Source organism: Oculina patagonica, chromosome 7 (genome assembly GCF_052425735.1).
Source record: "Oculina patagonica isolate OP01 chromosome 7, crgOcupat, whole genome shotgun sequence".
Taxonomy (NCBI): Eukaryota; Metazoa; Cnidaria; class Anthozoa; order Scleractinia; family Oculinidae; genus Oculina; species Oculina patagonica.
The window spans coordinates 18080307-18106429 of record NC_135764.1 but is presented as its reverse complement, the minus strand read 5'-3'; the positions used below and the strand labels follow the sequence as shown (position 1 = coordinate 18106429).

General features: G+C 36.9%; 2 protein-coding genes across 4 annotated transcripts in view; one reads left to right on the top strand and one right to left on the bottom strand.

The window, feature by feature from the left end:
- The window catches only part of LOC144661453 (ATP-dependent RNA helicase DHX8-like), a 35642-nt gene extending 22771 nt beyond the window's left edge, over nucleotides 1-12871 (bottom strand). The window contains exons 1-6 of one of the 3 annotated variants that reach the window (XM_078522227.1): nucleotides 12606-12871; nucleotides 7575-7660; nucleotides 5899-5974; nucleotides 2824-2936; nucleotides 1908-1952; nucleotides 16-65 (exon numbers count right to left, since the gene is read on the bottom strand). In XM_078522227.1, the coding sequence (XP_078378353.1) occupies nucleotides 16-65; nucleotides 1908-1952; nucleotides 2824-2936; nucleotides 5899-5974; nucleotides 7575-7660; nucleotides 12606-12699 (464 nt within the window). In that variant the 5' untranslated portion in view covers nucleotides 12700-12871. Of the gene's footprint in view, nucleotides 1-2; nucleotides 66-1907; nucleotides 1953-2823; nucleotides 2937-5898; nucleotides 5975-7574; nucleotides 7661-8265; nucleotides 8641-12605 lie in introns of those variants that run through there. The other 2 variants (XM_078522228.1, XM_078522229.1) reach the window with 2 other exon arrangements.
- Nucleotides 12872-13133: 262 nt separating this feature from the next.
- The window catches only part of LOC144661455 (transcriptional repressor NF-X1-like), a 52319-nt gene continuing 39329 nt past the window's right edge, over nucleotides 13134-26123 (top strand). Inside the window, exons 1-4 of the mRNA XM_078522230.1 lie at nucleotides 13134-13306; nucleotides 23312-24272; nucleotides 24707-24784; nucleotides 25977-26027. Of these exons, the coding sequence (XP_078378356.1) occupies nucleotides 23327-24272; nucleotides 24707-24784; nucleotides 25977-26027 (1075 nt within the window). The 5' untranslated portion in view covers nucleotides 13134-13306; nucleotides 23312-23326. The remainder of the gene's footprint in view (nucleotides 13307-23311; nucleotides 24273-24706; nucleotides 24785-25976; nucleotides 26028-26123) is intronic.

Sequence of the window (26123 nt, the reverse complement as noted above, 5' to 3'; positions counted from 1 at the left end):
ACTTTAGCACCTTACCTATCAGCATCTGCAGATGAATGTTTTGCTTTGGACATCAGAGCTTCCAGCTGAAAGACAGAGTAACATACAAAGGTTAGTATTGTAATATTTATACACTGTAATAATGTTATTTCCATGTTGTGTTTTATTAAATTAATTTAATACTTACAGACTCATTGAAGAGTTCTGTAAGAACATTAACTAGCACTCTCTGTCCAGTTTGTAGATAAGGGTCCTTCTTTGAATCATGTAATTCTTTGTTTAAGTAAGAATCGCAATTTTCCAATAGTCCATCCCATATTCCAATTGCAGGGCTCAAAAAAAGGCGTGTACTAAACAACGGAAACAAAACCACCGAAACGAAACAAGACAAACCACCGAAGCGACCAAAACAAAACCGCCAAAACAACCGAAACAAGTGACCCAAAACGAAATCACCGAAACAAGCAAAACCCATAACCATTATTGAGAGCTAAACGGAAACAGGCTAACAGGAGTGCATAAGAGGCTAAACGGAGTGTATAGTACGGTAAGTGGCAGAATTCTTGAAGTTTTGCTTGTTTCAGTGATTTTTTTTCGTTTCGCTCGTTTCAGCCGTTTTGGTTGTTTCGGTCATTTTGGTGGTTTCGTTTTGGTGGTTTCATTTTGTTGTTTCGGGTTTTAGTACTTGCCCCCAAAAAGTGCTGTCCAGTCCACCAACTAGATATTTGTGTGGGGTAAGTAACTTCTTATGCAATGGGCAAGGGTGGGACAAGTTGTCTGCCAACTAAATCATACTGAAAAGTATACTAAGACAAACATGCAACTCCGTGGGCAAGCAAAATTTGAGAGGTACTTGTCCAGAGGGCAAGCTGGAATTCAAGTTTTTTTCAAGCCCTGAACTGATGTCCAGGAATATTTTCAGAGTACGGAATGCTTGTTAGGACCAGTTACTAATCACACTTACCAACACACACAATCAGAGGGCTTCTTGAACCAATACTTAATGTCTCACAGAATTTTATTATATGAGCAGTCATTGCTTTTAATACATGTACGTCTTCCCAATTAAAGCAGAAACATGAACAATTGGACAAGAATGTGTGACAACTGACCGTGGAAGTCAAAACAGGATTTGATTTTGACAACAGATGTGAGATAAAACCACAATGAAAGTAAACAGTTTAACAATTGCTTTTATATCACATATTTATAGAGCACTTAATCTACTAATTGCCCATGACACTTCACACTAAAAGAAATTAAAAAATTAAAAAACAACAACAACACTAAAATTCTGCAAGTTAAAAAAAGCATTATAATTGCAAAAAAAGTCAAAATGTCTCTTAAAAAAATTAAAAAATAATAATAATTAAAGGTGCATGTAGTACATGAATTGTATTGTAAGCTTCTAAATTAAATGTATTTTAAACAATGTCAGTGGAAACACTAGATCTTAGCCCAAGCAGTGCAAAACCAAAGGCTCTTTTCTCCACATGTTTTTAGCCTTAAGCCTTTGGAGTCGCTAGAAGTTACTGGAAAAGGATCCAAATTAATGTGTGTGACGAGGTTTGATAACTGAGTAAGTCAGTCCCTGATGTAGCAAGTGTCACTCAGTCAGTAGGTCAGTAAGAGAATCTTATAAATAATAGATATTGTATTTGAGCATCTGTATTTTAAATGGATTGTCATCTTAAAAGTATAATTATAGCAGTCAGTTGAGCTGTCAAGCGTCTATAAATCAGTGTGTGGTTCATGAATCATAAAGAAACAACAAGATATTTAACAACAGGTGGGAATGAATATTTTATCTCCTCTTGATATCATTTGTTACAAAACTCTTGTGGTCAAGAGCTGGCCCATTTGCTGTAGCATTGTGTACCTGTGTACAATTGAAGTTATTAATCCTAAATAACCAGTATGCAGCTTACCTCACCAAGAGCTGTTGAAGCCACTTTTTCATCATCTTCAGTGCTCTGAATTAAGTGAAAGTTAAAGTTCATTAATAAGACAAAAAAAAAAAACGGGGAAATTTTTAATACACAGAGAAACAAGTGTATTTCTTTGTTGGCAGAATTTGGCCTCTCAAATAGTTGAGTTGAAATTAATTATGCAGTCTGTAGTAACCCTCTCACTCCCAAGAATGCCATATGGCACAAGATTTGGACAGCAAAATGGTCTGACAGATCTGTCTTTTAAAGCATGAAATCATCCCCCAATAAGAGAGCTCATTATAACCAGCCTTGGGACATTTGAAACTTTTTCTTCTTTCACTATAAAATTATACCTCACAAATGAAAAACCCATACATTAAGGTCATTCCCCAGCATTGCACCGCATTCTTCAACATCTGCTATGACAAACTACATAAACCATTCTATGATAATCCAAATGGTATAAATTATAAAACTGTACATATTATTATAGATGTGGTTATTTAGTTCCATAGTCACTGTTTCACAATTAAGTTACATTGTATATCAGTGGGAGGCGCGGTGGCCTAATGGTTAGAGCGCCGGACTCCGGATCGAGCGGTCCGAGTTCGAGCCCCGGCCAGGGTCACTTGTGTTGTGTTCTTGGGCAAGACACTTTACTCTCATAGTGCCTCTCTCCATCCAGGTGTATAAATAGGTACCGGTGACATAATGCTGGGGGGAAACCCTGCAATGGACTAGGATTCCATTCAGGGGGGAGTAGAAATATTCCTAGCCGCTTAATGCTACGGAAACCGGGATAAGCTTTGGCAGTGTGGGCCGCTTGGCTCATGGCTTCTCCTTCCTTTTTTTCCGTATATCAGTGGTATTTCCTGCAGGATTGAAAGGGTTAGACTTTCACTGTTTCCCTTACCTTGCTTGTATCCTCAGTCAACTGATCTGGAATGCAAAGCCCAGGAAATGCTGTTCTTTTCTTCTCCACGCCTGCTGTAACCTTATTTTCTTTGTTGTCATCTATGGATGTACCTGCGACAGAATTGACCCTAGACTGTTTTGATCATACATCTATTACTCATCTTTGAAGAGGTCTCAGTCTAACTCGGGACATTTTCCTTAAGATAATCAGTTTTGTCAGTTATCATCCCCTTTAGTCTTGGTACCTGACCACTTGAATTTGTGTGAAATAATAAAGTCCTTATGCAGCACAAACAGGATAAGCAATACCTTGGAACCCTATTAAACAACTACTGGATGGTGCACCTTCAGAAAAAAATCCCTTACAGAAATTTCCTACACCATTTCTTATACAACATCTTGATGTCACAATAAAAATAGTCATTATTTGCTCAAGATGTCAAGAAAATGAATACAAAAAATTTATTTCTTTATGGCTACATGTAGATACTACAGTTACTTAAAAAGTAATTATAACAAATTAAAATACTTAAAAGGGGCTTAACATTGTACAAAGAATACAATTCGGCTGTCGCTCTACAGCCTTCGACAAATAAAAATGGAATGCAAAATAAATAATATATACAAAAAAGGCAAGATGAAAAATAAGAAGAAGAACAAAAGAAGTGTGCTAATTACAGAGCTTGAGACTAACAGTAGCCAACTAGCCACAGGCTAGTAGAAATGTAATTTTGGTTATTAGGTTCTGGGCTTTCACCACAGGGGGCCCATACAAGCGGCGTGACTGTTTGTATGTTCGAAATATAAAGAAATGTATAAGGATTTTGAAAGCGTCTTATTATCATTAACTTATTTTGAGTAATGTCTATGTTTAAGTTAAAAATAAACGTAAACCTACCTCAACTGTTGTATTTTGTCGTTTCTGCGGCTCAAAATGGCGAATTTGAGCGATTTGGAGGGTTTTGCGTTGACTGTTGCTTCACGTAATAAGAAGAGAACAAGGGTGGAAAGCTCGATTTCGACTGCTCCAGCGCCAAGCCAATTTTCAGCCAGAAATCGGAATCGCCAGGCTTCCTGATCAAACACCAGGTAAACTGAAAGGTTGAAGCTTCTTCTCAGCGCTTTCAATCGAAAATCAATTCAAAATCCAAGCGCTAACCGCCGAATAATTTTCGAGAAATGCAGCTTTCAAAACGACCAGAAACCGGGGACGTGATTTAGTGTTCCAGTGAGCAACCGTCATGCTGTTTGCTCTGCGCTGATTGGATAATGGTAAACAATGCCGGAGGAAACAGCGTGACTGGAACACCAAATCACGTCCCTGGTTTCTGATTGCTTCGAAAGCTGCATTTCTCGAAAATTATTCGGCGGTTAGCGCTTGGATTTTGAATGGATTTTCGATTGAAAGCGCTGAGAAGAAGCTTCAATCTTTCAGTTTACCTGGTGTTTGATCAGGAAGCCTGCTGGCGATTCCGATTTCTGGCTGAAAATTGGCTTGGCGCTGGAGCAGTCGAAATCGAGCTTTCCACCCTTGTTCTCTTCTTATTACGTGAAGCAACAGTCAACGCAAAACCCTCCAAATCGCTCAAATTCGCCATTTTGAGCCGCAGAAACGACAAAATACAACAGTTGAGGTAGGTTTACATTTATTTTGAACTTAAACATAGACATTACTCGCAATAAATTAACGATAATAAGACGCTTTCAAAATCCTTATACATTTCTTTATATTTCGAACATACAAACAGTCACGCCGCTTGTATGGGCCCCCTGTGCTTTCACTAGCCAAAATGGCTAGTTAAAATTTCAGGAATTTGACTGGAAGAAAACCATACATCGAAATCAACTCCGAGAGAACAGAACTCACAAGTACACTGTCGTCGCATATAAAACTATTAAACTTTGGACAAGCTGAAATTACCAAAAAGTAACCTCATACAATATTTACCCTAAAGATAATGTTAACAGAGCCAGTAAAGATGGCAAAGTGCCTCTGCCCAAACCAAAGTTAGCTTGAGAATTCTGGCTAATAAAAAATTGGTTCTGGCTAGTGAAATCAAAGCTGTCACTAGCCAAGAGGCTAGCTGGCTAAAAAAATAGACTCGAGCCCTGTAATTAGGGCTGGTGACTATTTTATAAAAAGAATACAATACTGGTTTGGAATCGGCTTATTATTGTCAGCATGCTTAGTAGCAGAGGTGTGCCAAGCCTCCAAAGTTTTTCTAATGCGGAAAGAGCCTTTGTCGATGACAAAGATCAGCATGTGACCATAAAAGAAATTGTCTGCTTTCCTATTTCTAATTAGTATTGACTTCATTATTTTGTTCTCACACATGGTTTAATGTGTCATCTGTGATCTACAACTGAACAGATGCACGGAAAATGGAATGTTTTTTCACAGGCAGACAAGTCTCTATTTGAGGCCGCGTGATCACGTAAGCGTTATGGTATGCATGCGCTATTTGATCCCATACATTCACTGTAATTTGTAACGATTGACCTCCGCTTGAGTCAACTGATCTTGAGAACTGCTCCATAAAATACTGAATTTCGTATCTTTTCATCCCAAACTTTGATCTACTGTAAGCCAGATAAATATAGTTCACTTAACTTTCATCTTTTGTGTTTTTATGGGGTTTTGAGGCCGTTAATTCCTCGATAGCTGTCACCGCCCCCAGCTAAAGTAAGAAAAAATGACAAGGCTGGCAACTTCGGTGGCCCGCCGAGATCGACAGCCTCCCAGTTTTCGTCCAATTTCTCCAATTCCACGCGTCGCTCACCATCCAGCCTCGGGCAAGTTAAAGGTAGGTAATTTTCAAAGATCTGTGCCAAAAATCACCGCAATCGCTCGGTTCTAACACGCTTAAAAGCTGCCACGAATTTCCAAGTTCGCTGCGAAATCGCCCTCGTCAGAGGATGTGGGGAAGAGAGGTCGATCATAACGCCGATATCAAATTACAGTGAATGTATGGGATCAAATAGCGCACACCGTGACGCTTACGTCACACGGCCTCAAATAAAGAGACTTGTCTGCCTGTGGTTTTTTTGTCAAATAGCAATGTCAAGTTCAAACCTGGTTGATCATCAGATGTGTCCAGCTTGGGTTTCATCTTTTGAATCAGTCGTAACAAGTTGGATGTAAATGATTCCTGGACAAACAAATTACAGGGATTACTGGATTGCAGTTATATTAGATGGTTATAAACACAGCTGCAAGATCTTATCAGAGAAATGTGTGCAATGTTTAGCCATTTTAGAAACAAGGCAGACAGAAGGCAGCTGTACATTGTATAACTGAAAAAGGGTTAACATTGTACAACCATGGTTTATCTGTCTGATTAACTTTCTAATCGAAAACTTACATCCTTGAATGTACCTCCAATAATTCTTGCACATTTAAGTTAATAAGTTCATATGTGTATAACTGTTTTGTTTATAGAGTACATCTTCCACACATATATCCAAAGTGACCATATGCATCCCATGCACCGGTAATCAGAATACCCTACCACAGAGCTACACGATGACTAGAATGATTCCAAATTACACTTTATAGATCCGCCACTGTCATCTGCTGATTTTTGATTGACAACAATCAAAAATATGTGGCATTGAAGTAATAAAAGTTTATGATTTTAGTGTTGCAGAAGAAATAATTATAAAATATAAAAAATAGCCCAGTTAGAAACTGTATATATTTATGTGCATAATTAAATATCTATAATACTGTACATGTATGTAAACAAAAATATATTAATGATATTTTTGTACACTTATTAAGTACTGTAATTTAATAATTTACGTGTACACTGGAAGTACATTCATGTGCATTTTTTATACATTAAGTGCTTCTATGATCAAATTTTTACCCCTTGCAATTTTAGGCGTATCATAAAGAATATTAATTCCACTGTGCAGTCATTATCCAATCAGAAGCTGAGGACAGCTTCCAGTTGACTGTTGATTGGATTAAATCTTCAAGAAAAAATGTGGATAAACTAACAGTGGTCACACTTTTGGGCTACTTATTATATAATTTGCTGCAGAGGTCCAAGTGAAACTTGCCATGGCAACTCACTCTATTCAAATCCCCACCAATCCAACACTTCTAATCAACCCATTTATATGCTTGCCAGAACATGCACATGACGCATCAATGGCAAATATCAGAAGAGAAGACCAAAATTGGCCAGAAAAGCCTTTAGCATCAGGGGATCTGGTACCCAGTGTGTTGCCATGGTAACAAAATTGTTAAGCTCATGTTGCGGAACACAACAAGTAGAGTGTTACTGAAAAGAATCAAACATTTCCAATATAATTGATTGACATACAATGTATCTCTTTCTTCGTATTTGATCCAAATTTGGTTATGTTTATGATGTCATCATTTTGCTAATTGCATATTTTAAAAACGCTATGAGCCGGGAATCGCGGCGGCCAAAAACGCGGCACGAATCGCGGTAAATTTTTTTACAAGGGTTAGATAAAACAGATGCCAAATTCATCATACTAGCACTTTAAACTTTCTGATTTCTAATAGATGAATTAAGAACTAAGTTAATAGTCTGTTCAGAAGAATAGTTTGAATAATTATTAGAACATAATACAAGGAGAGTGGCTAGTGTTTTTGTTTTACTGACAGCTCATTAACCATTAATTTTTAAGTTGTGTAAACATGCCTTCCCAATACGGGTAAAGAAGCAGATAAAAATGTGTTTTATTTATTAAAAGCACACAGCATTTACTTACTGGAAATTCGGCACCATTTTCTGCTAAAGCTGCCTGAAACTTGTCAAGCGTTGGATTTCTTTCTCCCAGCATGATTATAAACTCAGCTAAATGTACATGAGCAGAAACAACAAAAAGTAAATAATGCAACAAGGGCACTAAAATAATACATAGTATTTACTGTCACACCAGCGGTTTACGTGTATATGGATAAAACTTGTAAAATACCCAAATATCCGGTTAGTTACTGTGAATTCAATCTGTGTTTATCATACTTCAAATGCATGTATTTAATAATTTACTAAATTCAATTCATCAATAAAAGTTTTACTTTAAACTGATTGGGCTTTGATTTTCACTTTAATTTTACAATGTATATTTACAGCATAACCATATGCAGTGAGCGAGATTGAGAGGGTTAATACACAGTGCTCCCGAGAGTTTCACTGCAGTATGAAAAAATCTCGATGATTTGGTAAGTGCAGAATGCAATATGGAACAATTGAAAATATGATGTTTTATATACCGTAAAGTTCCGTGTATAAGCCGCACCTTTTTCCTCTAAATTCAAGTCAAAAATCGGGGGTGCGGCTTATCTACGGAAACATCTCTGGTTGGAGTTCTCAAAGGCCTAATTAATATTCATAAAAACTTCTCAAGACGTCATTGAATAAACATATAACAACCTGAAAACTTTGTTGTTGTTCACTACCTTTTAGTTCCTCTGCAAAGCTGTTTGCAGTGAAGCCTGCCAGTCACTTCGAATCATGTCTTTCCACCGCGTGCGAGAAGGCACCAAGATAAACGCAAATACTCATAAGGCAAATGGCCGACCGCTTCGGTTTTTTATTGACCTTCACAGCAAATACATCTGCTGGATTAACAAACTCTTATTCTGCATGAAGTTTTTATCCTGTTGCGGGTAGCAGTTTCCAAGAATCTTGAAATAAAAACGTGGTTTCTTCCGAAGAAAATGCCGCCATGTTTGTTTTTAATGCCCAGACTCCTCTCTACAATTCAGAGCTTGGCTACTAAGCATTCGCGAACGATTCGAACGAATTACAAGTGTTTCAGAAGTGTTTAGAAGTGATAATCTCGAAAAAATGATATCAAGAGAGCATCCAAGTTTAAGATATTGTGAACTCAAACTAAAAAGGAGGTATGACAAGTGAAATTTAGCTTTCGTAAGACTTAATTTATATTAAACATTGCAACAACCACCGTGTCAGTGTTTCGAAACCGTGCTTGTTTGCTCTTGTTTGTTTACCAATAGAACTTCACTTGAACTTCAAACTTTATGGTCTGTATATTTTTTTTTCCAAAATTTGAGCTTCCAAATCGGGGGTGCGGCTTATCTACGGGTGCGGCTTATACACGGAACTTTACGGTATGTTCGTGTTTATTTGCTTTATTTTACTTTCGGAAAACTGTTCACAGGCTACTTGTATTCTTTCCCAGGTGTTCCTTACGCTAATCTTTGCAAACGTAACACAACACTTTTGTTCATTTGTAACAAAATACTTTTGTCTTCCTTGAAAATGCGATAACATGAAACTTTTGTTTTTTGTTTGTTTTACGGCGGCATCGATGACATTTGTTTAATTTAATTAAGTTACGGTTTAGACTGCACGAAAGACGATTCTCAAAAACTAAAGAAACAAATCTAATCAAAAAACATATTTTTTCGACAGGTTTTTTAAAACGCAGTACAGCTAGGATATTTGTTTCCTGGTTATCAGGTGTTCACGCCGAAAATCCCGGTGCAAGCTTTTGCATAACTTATTACGAAAGCGCTGTGAAAGTCTCAAAATCTAATTTAATTAATTTGCGGTTTTTACTTGGTGCCAAGAAGTCTGCAGGAAGCCTACCGCAAACACGCAATACAAGCGATGTTCATGATAGTGCCAGAAAACAACGTAGACTAATCTGCGCATGCGTTTGGTGTAAATTACGTTGAGTAGTACCACAAGGAGAGCAAAGGGTTTTCTGAAACAAATATATACGTTTGAGATCTTCATATGAAAGTAACCTAGATGTGCTCCAGGTTTTACCTAGGGGTACGGTCAGGTGCTCCCCACCCCCACCCCTCCTCAGGAATAATTAATTAATATTAATTAGTTAATTGGTGATTAAAAGTTTACACCGCGTTAGCGGCTTAGTGGTTTAGTGGTTTAGGGGTTTAGCAGACGCCAACCCACCAAACCATCACAATAGTGCATTCTGCACTAAAAAGAAACACTACATGTAAGTTAATGAAAGTGACAAGTTATTAAAAGAAAACCCACACTGATTGGGAAAAAATTGACTGTTAAAAGAATGTGTTCGACATGTACATGTATAATTATGTGGTTTAAATTTACAGTGTATCTTTAGTTTGAAATTTTTAAAACCTGTTTTATTTTTAATTTTTGATTGTTTCATATTCATTATCAGAAATTGAAAGGAAATCTAGGAAAGAATGTTGTTTGTTACAATTTCATTATTTTTATGTGCTGTTACTACTGTTTGGGCTATGTTGCTAGTTGGAAATTAAACCAACTCTTAAACCTGAAATTTTGTTTTAAAAAATCAAATCATAGGATGAGAGTTTATATTTCTTAAACTAAGTTTTGAATCTCAACTGTGGATTAAAGATTTATTGAAGATAAATAAACTCTCATCCTATGATTTGATTTGAGTAATTGTTTTTAAGGGCCCCATTACAGTATCTTTTTGGGCTGTTGCTAGGGAAAATTCAATTGGCTGTAACTTGACAAAACTTTGCTCTTTAATTTAATCAAAATTTGGACTCAGTAGTTTTTGTAGGGTAAGGGTGCAAGCCTGTTGATAACATCATCAGAGCTCACTTAATGTCACATGACCCAGGGAAAAAATTATTTTTGGACAAAAAACTTATGGTCTTATCCATAGTTTGTAGTATCATGTCAATCTGTTCTTTGATCTTAAAAATTGCAAGCATGCGTTTATCATTAGCACAAACACTTTAACAATAGGCACATAAATGTGCAGGGCTGTGCTCTAGTAGAGGTGCCACAGGCGACTTACTTTTATCTTTAGACAACTTGTATAACTTTGCTATCATGAAAGCTTTTAAGAGCTGGGCATCCAAGATTTCTTACAGAAGACTCAAGGCACCCTGCAATTATTCTAAGATCGCAGCTTTGATTTGTTCTGCTGACCATGTTTTTCAACACAACTTCTACAGGGGTTTTTTGGATTTTCTTAAAACGCATGCTTATGTTTGCTTTTACTATAGAACATGTTTCCGTGATTGGAAATAGCATAACTGAAAAAAAGTATCAAACTAACGCAAAATTTGGCTGATAAGCAGCGCCACAAAAATACCATAAAAACTCGTGTATAAGCCGCACTTTTTTGCTGAAATTTTGGGCTCAAAATCGTGGGTGCGGCATATCTACGAGACCATTGCTTTTGAGGGGTGTAAAATACAGTCTGGGGACAGAAAAAGCACTAAAAACATAGAGTAAATAAATATTTTATTAACATATTGAAACCCACTGTTGTCGATCATTGCTTTTGGTAAAAGGTCTGGCCCCTAAAGAAGCCGTTTATGCCTCAGTTACGAATTGTTCGTCAGTTGTTCTTTCAAACGATTTCTTTGCACCTTGTTTGAGCAGCTACACTTGAGCTGACATGGAATCTCCATTCCTCCACAAAGCTGCCTATTTGCTAAACTCCCATTGAGCAACAACTTTTTATCAACACACAGCAGATATGTTTAGAAATCGAACTTTCAGTGACGGCTTTTCTATGTTGTTTACCGGACCGAACGATCGAACGTGACTCGACCCCAGACTTCTCTCTTTAAGTGACTGTGTGATTACTAAGCAATCGTTTTGTATCGTTCTCAATCTGTTGTGTTCATACTATTTCCATTCAAATTTCATCGTTTTTCACATTGGATTTAGCAATTACTGTAAGACAATATATCGTCAAACGAGCATCCTTTTTAAAAGATATTGGGATTTCAAGTTTTTAAGTTTTTATTTTTTTCTCAAAATCAAGCTTCAAAGTTGGGGGTGCGGCTTATCTACGAGTGCGGCTTATACACAAGTCTTTACGGTATGAGGAAACCGGAAGCAAAATTTCACTTGCATAGCAACTGCATAACTGTACTTGGCAACGAGATACTGTTGTGGGCCCTTAAAACAAGATTTCAGGTTTAATGTATCAGTCAATTCCAAGCGAGATCATTCCCCCCAGGCAACCCCCGGCATTTGACCGCTACTGAGGCCCAGATAGTGGGGAATTTGATCGAATAGAAGCCCAGATGGTGGGGCATTTGACCGCCGACAAAATGTGTCATAAACTATAAAACGCTAGCGAGCTCAAGCCCCTGAAGTTAGTATTTGGTTATGTTAATGTAAAGTACCTTGTTTCAACGTATCTATCTTTTCCTATTAAAATTGGCTGATAAATAGGGCATGAGTGTCCGTTTAGATCAAGTGTTAACAAGAAGGTAACTGGTCGTTAGCGAATCCACTCGTACACGTAGGCGAAACAACCGCAATTCATCGAGAAAACCGACTTACAAAGAAATTTCGGCCGCGACTAGTGGGGCATTTGACCGTGCAACTGGCCCACATAGTGGGGAATTTGATCAAACATTTTGAAAGAAGTCAAATGCCCGGGGGTTTGCCCGGGGGGGGGGGGGGTGATCTCGCTTGGAATTGACTGATACATAAGAGTGATACCCGGCCTGGCAATGTTCATAGACAAAGGTTTATACTCTGACAACTAAACCAATATCCCACAAAGCTTTCCCATTTATTACTACTTTTCATCCAACAAATCTTGTTGTTGTCTGTATACAGCTTAACTGCGAATTCATGATAAATACAGGTTTAAGCTTATTTCATTTTTTGTCAAAAACCTACTGAACTCTAACTCCTTGTATAAACGCGCCATATATACTGAATCATACACATGTACAAGTAAACAGGCTTCTTTAGTTCCTTTATAAGTAAAAAACTAGGTCATAACTCGTTGAATAAAGGAATAAGTATCAAACAAAATAGCCATGCTACTCACCGAGATCTTTATCATTGATGCCTAAGTGATTGTCCAACTCGGTACAAATCTTAGACACGAGTGAAAGTTGCTCAAGCTGCTGAAGTTCTTCCATGTTTTGTTTACAGTACTTTGCTACAAGACAACCTTAACCACTGATCATCAAATACCGTTTCTAAAGTACAAGCACACGATAAATTATAAAGCAAATTGGCAGAAGAAGTTACGCGAGAAGAACGTTCGATCGTTCGTGTCGGTGCACAGGTCTATCATTTTAATTATGACCGAGCGCAACCTTTAAGCGACTGGTACCCAGCGCAAATCCAATAATTAACTGTTTAACTTCCGTTTTTTTTATTTGTGTGTGATGCTAAAATAAAAATTTAGCCTGTGAGCAAACTCACTAGTGGGTATAGGAGGCGAATGGTGTGTGTCTGTTCAGATATATAAGGTTTTCTACAAAAGGTAAGGTATTCTACAAAAGGGTATAATATATGCTCCCTTACAAGAAGTAGCAACTTGGTGTTTGACTTTCCGCTGATAATATAGACCGAAGACTCGGAGGATAGAGGAAGAGAGGATTGCAAGAGACGACGCAAGAGAAGCAAGAGATACGTTGTTATAGAAAGTGGTTTCTATATGCTGTATATGGTGAATACCCAGTGATACCAAGCCATGTGACCATAAAGAAAGGTGCACACTGAGGAGGAAGAAAGCTAACGGTATTTTATTTAACAAGTGTAGATTTATCTGGGTTTAGCCTGCACCTTCACAGACAGCTGTACAGGCGGCAGTAAAAAAGTTTGCCCTATCTTTAAGCTTATCTTAAAACTATTTCTATAAGATATACAGTGCTGTATTTAAGCTTACCGTATTTTCTCTATTAAACGCCGGGCCCCGAATAAACGCCGGGTCTCCAAGCTGTATTTGAAAATAAACCTCTTAAACAATTAACATGCTTTAGAAATAACGTCTAAATATATTGCTGTTAAAAATAATAAATAAAAATCATTTCTAAGAAACATAGGGCTTGAACAAACTCCTGGAATCAAATAAACGCCGCCTCTATCAGGCCAAGTTTGAAATAAATGCCGGGGGCGTTTTAACGAGAAAATACGGTATTAGGAATCTTTCTACGACCATTCTTACTTTGTGTTCGCGTCTGGCTCAAGCAATATAACTACAAACTCTCCTTCTTGAAATTTTCTTGATTTAAAACCCTCCGATGATTTATTAACCAGGGGGGCCCTTGGGGGCCACGCCGGTTCATAATTTCGGCCAATTTTTTTTGGGCACAGTTGCACACTCCAGATATCCAGGCCATGGTATCTGAGCTCATATACCATAAAACCTGGTATGCCGCAAATAGATGTACGTATCGGTATCAGCGAAACAGCCAGGGAGCTTTTCGGAAATAACAAGTGCAAAACAAAAACAAGCTTACGTTGTCCACAGTCAGCCAGCAGCGCAGTATGAGTTTTTTGACGCATCGCATCGCATACAAATCTTTCCTTGTAGGGTTTCTTAACTGTCTGGGCAGGTAAAAGGCATTTCAAAACCGTAGTTACTAATTTAGTTGCAGCCATATTTTTTTGTAGTACATGTATGTGCAAACAGCAATGTGATGATATAAGGACTGGAGAAGTAAGAGCAAACAGGGCTTTACTGAAAGCAACAGTAAGATGCATGTTAATCGGAAAACTGGCGGAATGTGATTTTGTCAGTGTAAATCGGATCAACCGTGCACATGTCACAGAAGTAGATTTGACATTGTGCGTGCCGCTTATTGAGCAAACTTATCAAAATAGTGTTGCCCCAAACAACAAACAACATCTAACCGCAAGCAGACTGGAGTGAAAGCTAACCGCAAGCAAACTGGAGTGAAAGCTTACTGCAAGCAGACTGGAGTGGAAGCTAACTGCAAGCAAACTGAAGTGAAAGCTAACTGCAAGCAAACCAGAGTGAAAGCTAACCACAAGAAAACAGCAATCAAGGCTAGCCGTGCACTGAGTGTTACACAGTTACGCTCCCATTCAATTATTCTACTTAGGCTTGTGGGATATGTGATAGTTATAGCCAACTCAGCGCTATGTACCTCAGTGCTGTATATATATGAAGCTTATTGCATACAGGCTATCTACCTACCATGTAATAACGTTGGCTATCTACCATCTCATATGTATGTGCCCATGGAATTATATTGTTAAATACCAAGTAGAAGAATTAATACAATAAATCATGTGACTATTTAATAAGCAACTAGAAAAAAAATACATATAAATGCGCAAGGGACAAAACAGCTTGAAATTTCGACAAAAAACAAAGAAGTGTAGAAGCGGAAGGTTTAGAATGAAAATGTACAGTCATAGAAGTATAGAGTTTAGAATGAAAAAGTTAACGCTGAGTTGTGGAAGCGCACAGTTTAGAATGAAAATGTAGTGTTGTAGAGGTGTTGAGTTAGAATAAAAGTATACAGCCATGTAGAAGCACAGAGTTTAGAATAAAAACATAGACCCATAGAAGAGTACAGTTCAGAATGAAAACAAAGAGTTGTAGAAACATCGATTTTGAAATGAGGAAGTTGCTAGAATAACGTGAAGGGGAGGGTGGAAAAGGAAGAAGAGCAGCTGTAGTTATTTTTAGAAGAGATTTGTTTACCACTACCTTGATCATGTAATGTAGAAACAAAGAAAGTTGGAGGTGCACTTTGTGAGAACAGGAAGAAAAGGCACTATGCATGTCTGTGGCTGAATTTCTTATGCCATATTTTTACTCATTCATTGGAATGAGTATTGTGGAGAGGGAGAAAACGGCGTTAGCAGTGTTAGCATAAATCTGCGTAGATGCGTTAGCAGAAATAGCGGAAGTGACGTAAGAATATGCGAACAGCCGCTGACCATTAGCCAAAACAGCCATATTTTCTGGCAGGAAGGCATGTTGAAGGCACAAGTGTAATTACTGGTCACAAATGTAATAAAGTCACAAGTGTAATAACATTCTGTCACAAATGTAATAAAGTCACAAGTGTAATAAGGTTTGGTCACAAATGTAATAATTGTTTCACACGCAGGCACAAATGTGAACAAGAACTATCATTAAAACTTATGTTTTCAGTCACCATCGCTATACATGTACACAACATATATATTGGAGAGCTTGTCTAAATGAACAAATAAGTCACTTATAAGATCGTTTTATATTAAAGAGATGCTTCAAACGTCCCAGGAAGGCCGAAAAATACAACATGAGTTGATAAACATTTTATTGAACTTTATTGAGGTATTCACACCGAGATGCGTTTAGATAAGTAATTTTCAGAGCTTTATTCATAACCCTCATAAATTTTAAAATATCTCTTTTGTCTGTCTTATGTCAACAATTGTTACAAACTACGAACACATAGGGTGGTCTGCCTATGGTTTGATAAGAACAAAATTTTTCAATAAAAATACTTCATCACCAATCAACGATCTCAAGAATGTTTAAGAAGTCTGTTTACCCAGTGAGAGTCATTTTAGCTTAAAACGCAACTTCAACGCACAAGTTACAATGCGACTATACTAACTTTGAAAAGTGTTATCGTGATAGCAAATACTAGGCCAGCATATTTCGCCTGTTGATGTATTTACAATAAACTCGAACTAAACTCTAGCCATGGTTAAATGAAACCCAGTCTACGCTGACTAGCCATTTCTTTAATAAATCCCATCTATGGCAAACCGACCACACTCCAAGAGATGTGGTTTTATTTAGGCTTGGTGCCATCATAGGGGACTTAATTGCCTTTATACTACTTTACTACTTTTGTTGGATGGTGATCAAGTCTTTGCTCTATACGAAAGCTAATTAAAATTCCATTTGAACATGCTTTCAGTTGAGAGCAGTGCATGATTTGACGTGTTTTAACTGAAAAAATAATTAATAAGTCCATTTAGACTTGCTCTCCAATATAAATTTTGTTTAGATGTAAAGCGATAGTGACTGTCAACATAAGTTTGAATGACAGGTGTCGTTCACATTTGTGCCTTTGTGTGGAACATTTATTACATTTGTGACAAAGCCTTATTACACTTGTGACTTTATTACATTTGTGACCGAATGTTATTACACTTGTGACTTTATTACATTTGTGACCAGTTATTACACTTGTGCCTTCAACAAGGCAGCCTTATTTTTTAGCAGTAATTTTCGTCTTTGCCTGGCTTTTACACGCCATTTCGGTAATCGTTTTCAAAGAACACTTAATGTTTGTTTCCATTTGTTGGTACCACAAAAATAAATCACAAAGTCAAGTTGATGATAGTGGTAAATATAGAAATAACTAGAAGATCTCACTTTCACCGATTTATTAATCCAAGCCAGCACCGTGACATTTATAAGTCAAGAGACAAAGCAGTCTTGAGGATACCTGCAATGCAGTTGAAACACATTTTGCAAAAGAGTAGACAAGTCAAACAGTCAGTGCGAAAACTTACCCTCAAATTACATACATACAGAACTGACAAAAGTCCTAAACACAAGAAAGTACCTATTGTTTGTTACATTACCAGTGCTTGAAATTAGAAAAAAATCCAGGTTGTCCTTATGGCAAATGCCGGACGACCTAAACCCTGAGTTTAGTTGCCCTGCTGAGGGCTTGGTTGTCCGTATTAAGTGTTGTATTTTTTTGTTACAATTTTTGTTCTCAGGTCATGAGACGATAACATTTATTTTACAATTCACATGGTGTGAAACTGCTCATCCTAAACAAAACTGCAGAATTCCTTTATAGTAAATGAACACAACACTTTCACCAACTTTAAACGTTAATGAAAATACTTCTTTGTACTTTCAGAAGCGATATAGTCATTTTACAAATCCCTACACACGCAAAAACACACCTAACTCAAAACAGCTAAAATATATATTGTTCCCAGACAACAGCCAGACAAGATGCGTCTCAATTACACATGGGTCACAAATCTGTTCGCTTAAAAAAGCCAAAAATTCTGAACTTTTGTTTGAAATATGAAAGAAACTTGAATTAAACTTTGCTCAGAATTAAATTTCACTTAAGGTAAAGGCAAGAAATGCATTCCAAAGTGCCAAGATATTTTGAATTTTGAATTCATGCAAATCTGCATGTGTAATTAATGTGATTCCACTGAAATAGAAGGAGTATTAAAAATTTTCTGAAACTTGGTCCAGGTTACAATTAGCTATTGTTTCTAGCAAAAATCATTTTTGCATTAAAGTATTAGTTTAGTTCAACAAAATAGACTTTAATCTTATATTAAAAACTATTTTTTTGTACAGGAATTAAGATAATGAAAGAAATGAAAGATTTTGCTTTTTGCGCATGTTAACGGCACTACCTAAAAACGTGTTTTTACGGCATTAAAATTAAAATATCTCAATGTGAAATTTTAAACTTTTCTTTACATCGCGATATATTGTAGACAACCGTATGAAATGTAAATTAAAAAATGGGGGTCACCGTGTTTGTTTAAGAGAAAACGACCGTTTATTTCCCTGCCGAGCTTAGCCTGAAGGGAATCTCGCAGTGTTCTGTGTGCTTGGCTCGTGCGCACGCCAAATGACGCGAAAACTTATGCGCAGCAAGGATGCGCAATGCAATTCCGTGAAATCACCTTTACTAGTCACTTTCAACACGCGTCAAAATATTTCAACGAGGTCTGTACGTGTTTAAGACAACACGGCAAGCTTATCTCGGCTTATTGCGCTCGACAAACGTCCAATTAACTGTTTCAACCTTTGCTTTCCTTTTCCTAAGAATTGTGATGAATTCCATCGATTAGAAGAGAGCTATTTTTATGTTTAAACTTACATTTTCTTTGGTTTATTCTGTTGGGTGATCACGGAAATGTAAAAAACTAATCTAAAAAACTGGTTGCCTGAACGAACTTTTAGTCGTCTCGGACGACCAGACAACCGCTAATTTCGAGCACTGCATTACTAATCAGACAGGTTTAGCTAGATTGAAATCTTCCAGTGTAAAAGCATTATAGGTGTCAAGTCATATTATCTCACTCATTGGTGATGTAGAGAATAATCCTAGTCCTACCAATCAGAACAATTAAAACATACTGGGGGGGGAGGGGATGGGGGTAAATACAAATTACCTACCTGTAGCCAACACAGTTTAATATACATGTAAGAATCTTGCAGAGTTTATTTTATTATTGTTTGCCACAAGAAAAAACAATTTGAAACTTGTATACTACAAACAAGCTATTTTTTTTAGATTGCTGCCAAAACCAAGGTCAGGTTTCCACTGCAGTTCAAGCAACCAACAAATAATGCATTATAAGAGCCACAGGCATTTCTGAATGAAAGTGGGTGGGGTAATTTGTATTATTTATATGAAGAATAAACCAGGGATGTAGCCACCTGTACGCACATGCGTATGTGAAAAAGTAGAAAATATAATTATTTTAAAAAGGAAAGAAACTAAAATATATGTACTGTACATGTATCACACTATCTGCGGCACATGTTCGTAAACATATTGTAAAGGCTAACAAGAACTTTAAATTGGGTCATTCTGATCTTACTTTGCTGGGAAGAAAGAAATAAGATTTATAGCTCTGTGGTTGTAACAAGAGACTCGCTGAAAATTTAGGACTTTGCAATTGAAAAAGGAAGATTTGAGACTTAAGGGGAAGGGAGACAGGAGGGGGAATTAGCAAATTGTGCATACCCCTGGAAAAACCCTGGCTATGCCCCTGTAAACATGTTAGTAACCTGTAAACACAAACATATGAATGTACAAGAGCATCAATAGAATAGACCATTTCCAAAATAATTATTAATTATTTCTTGCCTCAGAGTGACAACAAGTGTTTGTGTGAAACCATACCAGTCCTGTGAAAGTATCTTCCACCTGCATGTTGATTTTAATGCAAACTGTACTCGCTTTCTAAAGAACACTTTAGTATGAAAACTCATTTTTAAATCTTTTTAGAAGATAGCTAGCAAATGCCTATTTTTTTTTAAGTATGTAGTTGCATATTTATCTATTTGATTCCTATAGCTTGTTTATGAGCTGTTCCAGAAAATGTCCATACTTTCCCCACAGAAGGGACTGGAAATTCCTGTGAGAGATCTCAAAGGTTGAATTTAACTGTAAGGAAATGTACGAGGCTTAATTGCAACTTCTTTAGGGGTGGGGGGATCTTAGAAAAAAATCCCTTCCATGGGGGTGGAACTACACAATGTTGATAAATGAAGTTAGAAAGAAACTTAAAAATCGGTCCGCGATGCGTACGTGTGGGGGCTTGATAATTTCAAATTTGATTCTTCTTTTTTGTGAATTCATTTAGTACATTCAATTACCTTGAGGCTACTTTTTGACCTCGCTCCCAATGTGTGGCTTCAATAGCTCAGTTGGTAGAGCATCGCACCGGTATCGCGGAGGTCACGGGTTCGAATCCCGTTGAAGCCCTGAATTTTTTTCAGGCTTCTTTATTCCAATTGCTTAAATTAATTGGAAATTCACTGCGATGATCATTTATCACTTTCTTATCCATCCGCAGTTCATATATGAATTATTTCATATACATTACATCATTTAAACAAAGAAAAATGTAAATGGTTTCACACAATCGTACGAGTGCTTGATGCAAATACATGCAGAGCGGGATGCTGACCATTACATCATTTAAAAGTTTAGTTTTCATTCCAAGAAAATTTATGAGCAGCAGGTGATTCAAACATTTCTTTGATGCACATGATAACAGATAAACAGCGAAAATTAATGTCTATTACATTGTTATAAGATATTTTCACCTTACGTCATTAAGTATGTTAGAGTAGCACACTTGGCACACATCTGACTGGGGAATGATAGGTTGCGAGGTCCCGAGTTCCAATCCCAGAGGAGACAATTTTTTTTCTTTTTTCCTTTTTTTTTTTTCTTTTTTGATCAGTAGCACTAAAATGGTTTGTTTAAGGTATCAGTGTACCCCAAATGACCATCATGCGTTGGAGCTGCCTTACCGTCTGGTAATTAACGCAAACCCCAACAAAGTATATATTTTCAGAAAGCTTAGGAATTGTAGATTACGGAGATATATTTATTTTAAGTAAAAATAATAATGTTATTCAAAGAGAGCGTGTTATTTTCAAAAGTACCGAGGCTCATAAATCGGGTTCGTTTCCGGACAAATTTGAGTGGGAAAAAGCGATTAGCATCGCTATGTGTTCTTCACACATTTCTCTAAGAATCTGTGTCGGGGAATATTGATTACTTGTCTGGTTTGTTTTTGACACGCAGATAAACTTTAAGAGTGTAAGGAACAACTATTGTCTGCGTTTAAACAGCCATAACTTTTGAAAGAAGAAAAAAGTTAAAATTCGCCGACACAGTTATGTTGCTCAATTATCGGGCAACATTCTTGCCAAATTTCAGCGAAAATTGTTGAAACCCCATTGAAAACGAACTTAAAATGTGTGCCTCTCTCTTCGAAACTTTGTTTACGAGATACGAGAGAAAATGTATTTTGGGGCACGCTTCCGCTTTAATGAGATTAATTACACAAGACGTGTGAAAATGATCACGCGTTGAGCGATAGAATGAAGGTTCATTTTACTTTAACAATATAACTTGTTCAAAGCAGTGTCAAATGTTGCTTCTGGTCAGAAACAGTCTGTTGCATAATTTTATTTCTACCGCTCGCTTTATAACAATTTTCGTCTTAGTGCAACGGTTTTAGAAATGTTAAATCTAAACCAACAAAAACGTGGATCGAGTCGCAAGTAATCCGAGGAACTGGTTGTGATGCCGGGTCGTGGTTTTACCGTCGTTACCACTTCAAGCGGCGAAAAATAATTCGCTGTTGCTATCTACTAGTGAATCAGCTAAATCTTTTGTCTTTTTCCGTTGTTGCAGCATTCATGTTTCTTCTTTCACGTCTGAAAAACTATGCATTTTGTCAGCGAAAAACACCCAAAGCATCTCGTCGAAAACCAAGAACTGTGATATAAAATCACGCAACGGTAGATCGCCGCGCTTCTTTAGACAATCTGTTGACAGCTAAAAATATCAAATAATTAATGGCAAGAAAAGTTTTTCGTTCATAACTTTGTGTAGAGTCAATCTTTTTCCATGCTCTTTCTTTTGTATGAAAGGTCTTAATGAGATCTACCTAAAAATACCAAAATATGTTTTTCTTAAAAAAATTAATGGTCAATTTTGGGGTACACTGATACCTTAATATATCGCACGGTAGGTATGTATTGCAGAATAATTTACATATATCAGAACATATAGCCATATAGACTGATTCAAGTACAAATGTATTAAATTGTGCTGTTTCATCTGAAAAGCTCTTTTGTTCCGAACAAGCAGCCACACACTTGATTTAAGCCAACGCTCTGGTTTCTAGATAGATCCATCGTTAATGAAGCTTATGTGAAACCCGATTTAGTTTTCGAATATTCCTACATGTACGACGCTAGCTGGACAGATGCGAAAGAGATCGATCATTACATAGCTTTTGCGGCTCTCGATATTGGCTTGCGTAAGCGTAAAAGCTCCTCTTGAATTAATGTGCAACCTGCACAGACTTCCAGCCAAATGAAATGTTGGCTAGTATGACTTTGTCAGCTGCTGTAATGACGAGCAACTACAGGAACAGCTGAAATCAAAGAAACCACACGAAACGACACGCCAAAATCCAATATGGCCTACTCGTCACACACCGCCGACCTCATCCCCAGGCTCTCTCGCAGAGGATCAATATTCTCCTTCTGATAATAAAGGCATAATTACAAATAGTAACCTTCAATTTAAGTCCCGATATTGATTGGGAAAGGAGGGTGCATTGCGAGTTGAAATATCCTCCACAAGTTATTACATTTTTGCCAGAATTTTTGTGGTATGTACGAATGAGTAGCTCTTAGGAGCCTTTGATTTTTTAATCAAGACAGATTTATTTTGTTGTTTGAATGTTTATGTAGAGGTGTAGAGCTCTATGAAGACTTCTATGTTGAAAGGGACATTCAATAAAATATGTTCCATTTATACAATTTTATCATGATCATAATTCTTTTAAAGCAAACTTATCAAAAAGTCAGTTTGTGACTCAATAAAATTTTTGTATTGATGTAAGTGTCAGTAATCTGTATGACACATCGGTGCACTAGCCTGTTTATGCTTTAACTTTTTTAAAAAGTTCCCCTAAACTTTGAGGAAAGGGGAGATTTTCAACAAAATGTGTCAATGGTTTTTCAGTTGATTTTGAGGCAAATTCATGCACAGTTTATAATCTCTGGCCCAATTCATCCTGATCATCAAAGGCGATAACATCAAGAACCACAAGGCTGGTTCAAGTTAAAGTGACCTTTAATGGAATTTTATAAAAATTTTATAAAAAAAAAGTTGACTATAAATTAAACAAATCTTAAAAAGGAAAATTAGAAGTTGGCCCCATGGTGTTCTCTAAATAGTAATTAAAAAATAATGGAATATACAATGTACAATTATTTTATAAATATATATAAAATTATATGAAAAACTATGTACAATATTTTAAGAACTATGGTTATACCATAATGATAGATCAACTCTTAAGCATATCAGCGTAAGACTAATTAACAAAGGAAAACTGTTAGAACCACATTTCCACTCCACACTAGCAACATCGTAATCTAAATTGCTCATAGTAGTTGTCTTTTTACATGTTTTTTTTTTCTTGATTGTTGATCTGATGTTATCTTTACTGCAGGCAGAGATATTTGTCATGTCAGAAGAAGGTTTGGCTACAGGCTTAACATCAGAGAGCTCAGCCAGAGATGATGAAGGGCAACCAAATGCCCGTAGATCACATTCAGCAGGTGGACAAAGGAAGTTTAAAGGAAGAGGGGCAAATAGAGGAAATTTTAACAACAAGAATCAGAATGATAGACAGTGGTCATCCACATCTGGTAGGAGACATCCTGGTGCTAGAAATGAAGAAAGGGCTCAACACAAGGTAAAGAATATTCATGACGAAAAAGGCAAAGACTTGATTACCGGTAACAATGAGTTTGATCAAGAGACTGTGCAGTCTGTTTCAGAACAAGGTGCATGTTACCATGATAGCACTCCTTCAATAGCTATATCAGAACACAGGAGAACAGAAGCAACTCAAATAGGTGGGAATTATGATCACACTGGTGAAAAACATGCAGCGAGATCTACAGCTACTAGACAAAATACACGAGCTTTTAAAGGGCAAATCAGCAAAAGAAATTATCCACAAGGTACAAGAAGAATGCATGGGCAAAGTGAGGGAACAAGAAGTAGTCATGATAGCAGAAGAGACTTTATGTATGCATACAGTTATGACCAAGAAATGCCAAGTGACCCAGCAATACAAAAAAGGCCAACATACAAACCCATCAACACAGGGAGTAGGCAAAAGGGACCCAAAGGAGAAGCAGCTACAGCAAAAGTTATTAAAAGAGAATACAAAAGTCAAAAGGAAGATGTTCTTCGTACCCTTAGCCATCTCAATCCAGTGCAGTCATCTCAAGCCAGTGCTTTAATAGAGCAGCTAAGGAATGAAACATATGAGTGTATGGTTTGTTGTGAACGGGTTCGATGCAGTGCTGCAGTGTGGAACTGTTACAGCTGTCATCATTTGTTTCACTTGGGTTGTGTCAGAAAGTGGGCCAAATCGTCAGCTGCTACTGCAGCTACACAAGGTGCTGATTTTTATTATACATTATACAGCTGTCTCACTTTTGATTACGCACTCAGCTATAATTCTAGATAGCACTGTGTCATTGTGTCATATCTACAGACAGTGTTCAACTTGCTTAAATGGTTTCTAAGCTCAAATTTTTCAGCAAGTTTTCAGATGTTTTATATCCATTCTGTAAAGCCTTTTGAATAGACGTTTTCATTAATAACATTTAGTTTACACTACAATGTGCAATCACAAGAAGTTGGTGGTAGAATTTCATACAGATGTGTTCATTGACTGTCTCAGACGATGAAACAAAGAATCATAAACTTATTATTTTGATAAGAAGTTGGATTAGAAGGCAGAGAGAAATGAGATGTATCTTAGCATTGACCAACAACAGCACATTGCAATAACTGTAGTATTGACTGACTGTGTTTCTATCTACTTTAGGTGAAAATGGTGGATGGCGATGTCCAGGATGTCAAAATATCAATCAAGGGCTTCCAAATGTGTACAAATGCTTTTGTGGTATGGATGCATGCATGGTTTTTTCGACGTTTTTGCTTCTTTACAAGCTAAAAACGTAGAATAGGGGTTATGTGGTCAAAATTTGGAACCACATATTTGTAAACTCTCAAGGGACTTTTTTAATTTCTCAAGGGACTGTTTTAATTTCTCAAGGGATTACTTTCCGCTGTGGGTGATCACTTGCGATCTCGTGAAAAAAACGTGACTTGTCACATTTACAAACGTTATATAACAATTTTAAAAGTGACATGTCAGCTTTCTTATCTCAACGCACGTGTGTCTGAAAGGCGATCTATAAAAAGCGTCGCACAAACAATGGATTGCATAACTAAAACACAAATAAATAATCACTAGCACTTACATCGTTTAAAAATTACAAACGTCAAAAATAAACCATACCAAAAAACTTGCTCTTTTCAAAGATATTATTGAAGTTAAAACAAATGCAAGAGATGGGAGCTTCTTTTAGCTTAGGAGCCATTAAAAATTAGGCCACATTCTATTTCGTCATCAGCCTAGGTCGTTAGGGACGTGACCTCGCGTTGACAGGGGGGAATGACAGCAATGTTGCATGAATCGGCTTTACAACATGTTTATTTGTGTAATGTTAAGGAATATGTGTATAAATACCCGGCGCGGACGAGCCATTTTTGACAAAATTATATGGCTGCATTTCCTCCGCGAAGATAGTAAATTGTTAAACTAAACTACAAAGAAACTGTAATGATAAGTTCGAAGAACAATGCACAGGATAAGCCTTCGACTCATACTCCATGCAAAAACGTTGATATCTCGAAGAGACTTTGATCTTTTATAAGAAAATAGCTGAGATTCTTGCTGTTACATTTTCTAAAAGCATTGGAACCTGTTATCAAATTCTGATGAAACCTTCTTAAGTTTTAATTACATAAAGGGCTTGTTGGTTGATGTCAGTGAAAAAAATAACATATTTTAAAGCAAATTTGACAAAACACAAAAGATAAGAATTATTTTCTCCTGCCCCTTTGGGATATGAACAAGCGTCTCCTTAAATGGTCCTTCTTCTCAAATCTTTTGCGGAATGTGCCTACAGTAGTGTAACCAAGTGCACCACACTGGTATTAAAAGTGTTTTCAATTGATACATGGTGTAATTATACAATACTATACCTGTCCAGATCTTAACATGCAAGTGTATTTAATCACATTAACAGGAAAAGTTGTTGATCCTGAGTGGAGACGCCATGAAGGTTTGACACCACACAGTAAGTAATCACTCTACTGTATATACATGGACATTGTAGCAAAAGAACAGATGGAATGTTCTCGTGCAGTTGTAATTTGTTATGTAATTGAAAATT